The 9,003-nt window shown below is 46.0% G+C and overlaps 1 protein-coding gene across 5 annotated transcripts in view; it reads left to right on the forward strand.

The window, feature by feature from the left end:
- The window catches only part of GABRD (gamma-aminobutyric acid type A receptor subunit delta), a 310,753-nt gene that overhangs the window by 253,817 nt on the left and 47,933 nt on the right, over window positions 1-9,003 (forward strand). For 3 of the 5 annotated variants that reach the window (XM_063943053.1, XM_063943055.1, XM_063943057.1), the window contains one exon: window positions 2,191-2,346. The exons of 1 other annotated variant lie outside the window; for it this stretch is intronic. In XM_063943053.1, coding sequence (XP_063799123.1) covers window positions 2,191-2,346 — 156 coding nt within the window. The remainder of the gene's footprint in view (window positions 1-2,190; window positions 2,347-9,003) is intronic. One more of the 5 variants, XM_063943054.1, reaches the window with a different exon arrangement.

Here is a 9,003-nt window from a genome sequence, read left to right on the forward strand (position 1 = left end):
GACCCGGTAATTCAACCCGGTAAAAAAGAAGGGTTATTACCGGGTTGAATACCGGGTCAGGCGCAGTGTGAATGGGAGCCGTTCCGATGCGACACGGCTCCCATTCACAGTATAGGGAGAGGCGGCGCAGGAGATGAGCTTATCTCCCAGCGCCGCCTCCACCCCTGCCCCTGCTGCTGCTGCGCCCCCCGCTGCTATGGCAACTGACCCGGTATATTGCCGGGTCGGAAAGCCAGCAAAGGAGCGCAAATGCCGGATCCCACCCGGTAAGGACACGTTTCTCTTACCGGGTGGGATCCGGCATTTGCGATCTGAAAGCAGCATAAGTGTGTACATTACCAATCGCATGTGGAGAATTGTGACTCCAAACTTAATGAATTGAATTACATTGTTGAGATTAATATCATTCATTATTGCTACTTTGACAAACTGACACAGTATCTTATTCAGACTGATTGCAAAGACACAGTACCACACATTATTCATGGTTATAAACTACTACTATGAAGTTACCGCAAGCATTAGTAGCTGTGCGCAGTGCACCCTTCTGTGTTTGCTGTTTTCCTAGTAGGGAAGGTCACCTACTAGCACAGTAGCTCTCTTATTACACTAGTTACACTTGCTAAGTGTGCTGGTAAAACAAACCCTTACCTAATATGAGAGTCATGGAGATTCCATGTTGAACAGATTATCGAGTGAATTAAACAAACAGAGGGCCAGACACTCTGGGTGTGGAAGAACCAACCTAACCAGCCTCTCCACCCATAAAAGCATCAAGTGGAGGAGATGAAAAATCCAGGGAAGTCTCTCCTAGAATCAAGCAATTTCCCTTTGAATCAGAAGAGCATTTGGAAGATGAGCTACCACCTCTCCCCAAAGAGGAAGCGTTGGAACCCCAGCTTGTTTTATCTGTTGCCAAATTATGTAGGTGTAGAAGAATCTTGCCAGTGCCTGATCCAATTGCTAATATAAAGGGTCAAATATAAGTGACCTCATTGAGTGCACTGCACGGGGTGCAAATTTAAAATGTGCAAAAATTATCAGAGCTCACTCCAGCACAATTCTAAATCCCACTACAAAAATAATGCTGTGCAGAATGTCTGTGCTATATGTAAATCTGCAGTACTGTATTTTTTCTCCTATATGCAATAAGTCAGCCGGCAAGGTTGCGGCTGATGCAGAGTTCATCACTAGTCGGTCATAATTGCTCTTGCATTGAGGCATGGACAGAAAGAAAATGTTATCCGTCCCTATGCACAGTTGTATGCTTTCCTGCAATGTAACCACCCCATCCGTATGCTTTGTCTCATAGCCACTGTCGTTATCAGTGTTCCCTATACCCAGTGCCAAGGATCCACCTAAAAACAGGTGAAACTCAAACTACATGTGCGCACAATTCTGCATAGCCGCAATTTTGTCTGTAAACTTTGCCTTCTTGGAGATGTCCCATTGTCACCTAGTTGCGCCCCTTCAGTATAAGTGAGTAACCAGCTGAGTTGTGTATGCATGGCACATACGCGGTTCTACTGTGAGGCATGCATAGATGGAAAATAACTTGCTTTGAGCTCTGCATCATCCACTGTTTGTTCTTGTACAAATGATCTGGAATAGCTGCTAACTCTGGGGCAGAAGCCTGGAGAAGTGATAAAGCAGTGATAAGTAGAAGGTGATAACGCACCAACCAGTCAGCTCCTAATCGTCATTTTTCAAATCTATAATGATTGACTGGTGCATTATCACTTCTTTATCCCTTCTCCAGGTTAAAACATCTGACCCAGTAAGTGAAGTCCTAAGTGTTAAGGATCCTGTAAAGGTATTAACAACCTGCTCTCCTTAACACAACTATAGAGCTTAGAGCAGTAATGTTCAACATGCAGCCCTCCAGCTGCTGTGGAACTACACATCCGAGCATGTCCTGCTGCAGTGTTAGCATTCCCTAATAGCAAAATTGTGGCAGGGCATGCTGGGATGTGTAGTTGCTCCATAACTGCAGGCCTACATGTTGAACACCTCTGGTTTAGGGCATCTGGGCTATAGTTGTTCCTCAGGGGCTTAGAACGTAATTTATATAGGGTATAAAATAGAAAACTTGTTTCATTCTCATACAGTATATTACAGTATTACAATTTGTTGTTTCATTTAATAAGCTTTTCCATAAGGCTAAAGTGTGATGTGTTCTTTATCTCCCAGCAGGTCAGTTCCCAAGGCTGACCCTTCTCTTCCAAATGAAAAGAAATCGAGGGATGTACATCATACAGTCCTATGTACCATGCATCTTACTGGTGGCCATGTCATGGGTTTCATTCTGGATCAGTCAGTCAGCTGTTCCTGCCAGAGTATCACTGGGTAGGTATTGGTTCGGTGGGCTGTAATTCAGAACAATCGTGGCTAGTCGTGGCTCCGTCTGTGACTAGGCACGCCCCCTCCCCAAAATGGAGATGCGCCCCATTAACTTGAATGGAGAGTGTCTCCGTCAGCGCGCCTGGACAGAGACGCTCTGAATGGGAGCGTCTCTGTGCACTCCCGGCGTGACTAGGCGGATGGATCACCTAGTCACGTCAGGAGTGCTCGTTTGCGATGGAACCGCCTCAGATGAGCGCAGCTCCATTTGTATGTGGTACGACTGCAGCCAGGAGTGTGTTACCTGGCTAAATCATATCACATACGTCTGTGCTGCCCGGCTGTGTTCCCCACAAGTGCAGAATGGATTTTCTCCTCCTGGTGCGACCCTCTGTGAGTGGCATTGCAGTCTCTGACCACCGAAATCGCTACCCAGAATGCCTTGGGAGCTGATTGGTCAGTAGTTCATCTCTCTCTACTTTATCACTCTACAAGGCTCAGTACTGTACATCTGCCCCTAAGTGAGATAAAGACTGGTTACTTATTTCCCTCTTGATGCCACTGGGATCAGCTAGGCTGTTTAACAGATTTATGAATATTTCAGTGTAATTACTGCACAGTGCCAGGGCCGTCTTAACAACACTGTAGGCCCTTGGGCAAAGCAGTGCACTGGGGCCCCAACCCATCCTTCAGCAGTAGGGGTGGGGGGTGCTATAAGTGGCTGCTTTGATGTTCCGCAGGCAGTAGGGGGGTGTTCTATCTTCTGGTCAGCATGTAGGACCCGGAGCAGTAATTTCTGCTAATTACTCCTTTATTGCACAGATGGTGGGAGATGAGGCGGGAGAACTCTAAACTGTAGAAGTGGCATTGATCTGAATGAAGGGGCCTCGTTACATGACTTCCAGGGTAGTAGGGGGTGTTTAATATGCAGGGGAGGGGTGGATAGTGGAGTGGGCTTAATATTCATTTTACTGTGGGAGGGCAACATGCTTGACCGCAGATATCTCCAGATTCTGGAAATAGATTTCTTAGCTTTCAATGGGATAAAAAACTAAAGAATCTCACTTTTCAGGTGGTACTGGGGACTTGGGGATCAATGTTCAGGAGCCAGAGCAATCTACAGATGAAAATTTAACACTGCATATCAGGCGTGTGGAGCTAGAGCAGGCACCAGCTGCTGGAAGGCTGATATCTCTGGTTCTGGGCATAGTACAGATAAGCTGCCTGTATCCACCTAAAGGGGAGAGTCCCAGCTTTTGGTTTGTATCCTTAGAAAAACTGTAGGCCTGTTAATTGGGAACAGCAATTAACAGTCTCGGATGGGACCACTGCTTTGAAGTCAGATATCTCCAGTTCCTCAGGACCGATTTTCAAAACTCTGGTACCCCTGGAAAAAGTGGGCACTCAGCTATCAATGTAGTGCCTTTATACTCATGGGGCCCTTGGGCAACTGCCCATTGAGCCCATATGAAAAGACGGCCCTGCACCGTGCTTACCCCGTGAACTCAGAACTAGAAAACCTCCAGTGGTGCTTACTCATGACTTGTAGGATATTGAAGCAACAGACTGAAAAAAATGAATAAATGTATGTACTTTGTGTACTATAACCATAAGCTCATCCGATGTTAATTCTCCTTGTGGAAGATAGTTGGAACTTGTTTTTTCTTTTTTTGTGGGGCCTTCTTTATAGCTCTGTAGAGATGAAGTGTAGTACATAGGATATATATGTAATATAAAAAAAGTTCACATTGAATACAAATGATAATGAGCTTTTCCAATATAGTATAGTAAATTGCAATTTTGCCTCGCACCTCCATGTCTGGAACCAGAGGTGTAAACCTTATATGAGGTAGACCTACACATTTTTCAGGAGTCCTCCTGATGAAGTCTCTGAAGAAGTTTAAACATACTATGCTACCAGCATTGGTATTTCTATAATAAGTGCAATGTGTGCAGTGCACACGGGCCCCATGGTCTAGGGGGGCCCACACCACACACACTGCACCCATATTTTAATAAATAACCATTCCAGAGTCCAGCGGCGGGTGCTGCTGTTGCGGCAAAAATCACATCCAAATTGGCCGCCCAGCATGCGCAGTAGTCAAATTGGTCTCCTGAACATGGCGGGCGCCATGTTTCCAGAGACCTGAGCATGCGCAGTAGACTCCGGAACAATGCCAGAGACTACTGTGCCATGCAGAGAAGGGGGCCCACCCAGAGGTGCACACAGGCCCCCTCATCTGTTAAAACGCCCCTAACCATCAGGGTGCCCTGTTTTCTTCTATTTTTGGTCCAATGCTGATTTGGGATCAAACATGATTAGTTCATCCCACTTCGGTGCAAAAGCATGCAACCATTCTGCAAAATATTTTAATATATTTTTTTTTACTTTGGTGTAGTACCACAGAGACTGAGGGGGTCATTCCGACCTGATCGCATGATAGGATTTTTCGCTGCGCTGCAATCAGGTCACTACTGCGCATGCGTATGCACCGCAATGTGCAGGTGCGTCGTGCGGGTACAAAGCGGATCGTTGCTGAGCGATGGATTTAACAAAGAATCCATTCGCACAGCCGATCGCAAGGAGATTGACAGGAAGAGGGCATTTGTGGGTGTCAACTGACCGTTTTCTGGGAGTTTTTGGAAAAACGCAGGCGAGTCCAGACGTTTGCAGGGCAGGTGTCTGGCATCAATTCCGGACAAGAACAGGCTGAAGTGATCGCAGTGGCTGAGTAAGTTCTGAGCTACTCAGAAACTGCACAAAACTTTTTTGTAGCGCTCGGCTGCACATGCGTTTGCACACTTGCAAAGCAAACATACACTCCCCTATAGGCAGCGATTATCTGTTCACAGCGCTGCAAAAAATAGCTAGCGAGCGATCAACTCGGAATTACCCCCTGAGTCTCTTTATTCTCAGATATACAGTAGTAAAGAATTTTTTTTATATAATCTTTATTTAATCAGCCACTTGTGCAGTGCTGTACAGTATATAAAAAAGACGTGCATTAGAAAAGAGAAAATGGTAATAACAATGTACAATGCAAACCCACATTTTGTATATAAAATTAATCAAATGTTAATACAGACATACAAAAAATGTCATGGGAGGGCGAGGGATGGGTGCTTTATAACAGGTGTGTTGGTGACTGTCTCACCTATAAAAGCAAAGTTGCTGTGAGCTTTAGAACAGGTAACATATCTGATGTGATAACTATTTTTATGGTAATTATTTTCAGCAATAGAGTAGGACCTGCAGTATAGTGGGGTCCCTGCAGGCTTAAATGCATTGATCAATATATTAACTAAAACTCCACTGTTAATTATTGGTGTTGTTTCTGAGTTGTTCACTCACTGCGGTTTTTTGCAGAATTGCGATCAGGCTAAAAATCGGCAGTTCTGCACATGTAGGGGGTAATTCCAAGTTCATCGCAACTGGAATTTTTTTTAGCAGTTGGGCAAAACCATGTGCACTGTAGGTGTGGCAGATATAACATTTGCAGAGTGTCACACGCCAGGGGCAGCGGCCACCGCGCTTACCCCTGCGTGGCTGCTGGTCTGTTTGGCGGTCCCCACCTCCGGCGGTCCTCTGGTCCCGGCGTCTGGCTGGCGCGGCTCCCGGCGGTTCCCGGAGCGTGGGCGCCGCCATGACAGCCGGCATCACATGGGCGGGGAGCAGGTGACGTCACTACCCGCTTCACCAATCCAATAGAGGCGGGAGATTCAAAACCGGACGCCGGGAGAGCCTCGGCGCCTGAGTATCGTCTCTTTACTGAAGTGGATGCCAGAGCTCCCGTACGCAGTATGTTCCCCCGCAGCTATACTCCAGTGCTTTTAGCATTCAGGGTGCCTTCCTGCAGCACAGTCTCCAGTGATCCGAACAACTTGTGTGTTCCTCTGCAGTGCAGTTGCCAGCGTTCCCTGGATTCAGCAAGGCCTGCGGGCTGAACCAACTTTAGTGTTTCCAGCGTTCAGTGTCATTCACCATCGCTCACAAGTTCTTCATTCATCAGTGTCTTCAAACATTGGGGGTCATTCCGAGTTGTTCGCTCGGTAAAAATCTTCGCATCGCAGCGATTTTCCGCTTAATGCGCATGTGCAATGTCCGCACTGCGACTGCGCCAAGTAAATTTGCTATGCACTTAGGAATTTTACTCACGGCATTTTCATCGTTCTGGCGATCGTAATGTGATTGACAGGAAATGGGTGTTACTGGGCGGAAACAGGCCGTTTTATGGGCGTGTGGGAAAAAACGCTACCGTTTCCGAAAAAAAACGCAGGAGTGGCTGGAGAAACGGGGGAGTGTCTGGGCGAACGCTGGGTGTGTTTGTGACGTCAAACCAGGAACGACAAGCAGTGAAATGATCGCAGATGCCGAGTAAGTCTGAAGCTACTCAGAAACTGCTACGAGGTATGTAATCGCAATATTGCGAATACATCGTTCGCAATTTTAAGATGCTAAGATTCACTCCCAGTAGGCGGCGGCTTAGCATGAGCAAATCTGCTAAAATTCACTTGCGAGCGAACAACTCGGAATGACCCCCATCGCTCACAAATTCTTCAGTGTCATTCACCATCGCTCACAAGTTCTTCATTCATCAGTGCCTTTAAACATCGCTCACAAGTTCTTCATTCATCAGTGTCTTTAAACATCGCTCACAAATTCTTCAGTGTCATTCACCATCGCTCACAAGTTCTTCATTCATCAGTGTCTTTAAACATCGCTCACAAATTCTTCAGTGTCATTCACCATCGCTCACAAGTTCTTCATTCATCAGTGTCTTTAAACATCGCTCACAAATTCTTCAGTGTCATTCACGATCGCTCACAAGTTCTTCATTTCATCAGTGTTTTTAAACATCGCACACAAATTCTTCAGTGTCTTTCACATCGCTCACAAGTTCTTCATTCATCAGTATCTTCAAAACATCGCTCACAAATTCTAGTGTCCTTCTTCATTGCTCACAAGTTCTTTATTCATCAGTGTCTTTAAACATTGCTCACAAATTCTTCAGTGTCTTTCACCATCGCTCACAAGTTCTTCATTGATCAGTGCCTTTAAACAATGCTCACAAATTCTCCAGTGGCCTTTGACATTGCCCACAAGTTCTCTTTCTTTCATGTGTCGCTGTATTGCTCCCTTCCCATAATAAAGTTCCTCAGCATTTTTCACCAATCCTAACTATCCGAGTCTTATATGAGGAAAACCTATATCAGACCATCCCTGCTCCGACCCAGCTGTGGTTCCTCTTCCCGACCATCGGAAGAACCCCCGAGTTCACAACTTCCCCAACCCAGGTCAGTGACACAGAGAGAGTTAGATTTGGGTGGGTTATTTTATTTCTGTGCTGGGTAAATACTGGATGCTTTATTTGTACACTGCAAATTAGATTGTTGATTGAACACACCACACCCAAATCTAACTCTCTCTGCACATGCTATATCTGCCTCCCCTGCAGTGCACATGGTTTTGCCCAATTGCTAACAGAATTCCTGCTGCGATCAACTTGGAATTACCCCCGTACTTTGAACTTTCACACAAAACTATGCCATTTTACACACGGCCGAGCGACGCTTTTCAGTCGCTCTGCTGATCGGTGAGTGATTGACAGGAAGTGGGTGTTTCTGGGTGGTAACTGAGCGTTTTCAGGTAGTGTGCTATAAAACGCAGGCGTGCCAGGCAAAAACGCAGGAGTAGCTGGAGAAACGGGGGAGTGGCTGGCCGAACGCAGGGCATGTTTGTGACATCAAACCAGGAACTAAACTGACTGCAGTGATTGCAAGATAGGAGTAGGTCTGGAGCTACTCAGAAACGGCATGACATTTTTTAGTAGCAGTTCTGCTAATCTTTCGTTCACACTTCTGCTAAGCTAAGATTCACTCCCAGAGGGCGGCGGCTTAGCATGTGCACTGCTGCTAAAACTAGCGTTTGCCCAAAGCTTCGCTCACATTGATGTCTTCTGAAAAAAAATTGTCTCCATAGTTCATAAACAGTCCCTGCAAGTATATTTTTCCCCCAAAATGTTTATGTATATACATATGGTCATTTTGGACATGAGGAACCTGCACACAGCACACACCGAATGTCAAGTGTCTGCTTTTTATGTATTGCTCCTCTCCCTGATGTCACATAGGGATAATACATACTGTACCTCAGTATCTTTCTAGGTGACTAAGGGGTCTATTTACTAAGCCTTGGGTGGAGATAAAGCAGACAGAGATAAAGTCCCAGCCAGGGCCGGTGCTAGGGTGTCCGGTTCCCCCCTGCAAACAATAAATTTGCGCCCGCCCTCCCATATGTAATAAAGGGACAGTGCTCGCCAAAGGGGCATGGTCTCACATGGAAGGGGGTGGCCACATAATAGTTTCCCCAATTCAAATTACGCCACACAGTATCACAATCGTATTTACATTATACCACACGTAGTGCCCCTGATTCATATTGCACCAAATAGTTGTGTATCTAATTCACATTACGACACACAGTAGTGCTCCTTATACACAATACCCACAGTAGTGTCCCTTATACACATAACACCCGCAGTAGTAATGCCACACAAAATGCCCACAATGATAGCGTGCCTAATACATAATGCTCATAGTAGTCGTGCCACACAGAATGCCCACAGTAGTCGTGCCACACAGAGCGCCCACAGTAGTCGTGCC

This window comes from Pseudophryne corroboree, chromosome 10 (genome assembly GCF_028390025.1).
Source record: "Pseudophryne corroboree isolate aPseCor3 chromosome 10, aPseCor3.hap2, whole genome shotgun sequence".
Taxonomy (NCBI): Eukaryota; Metazoa; Chordata; class Amphibia; order Anura; family Myobatrachidae; genus Pseudophryne; species Pseudophryne corroboree.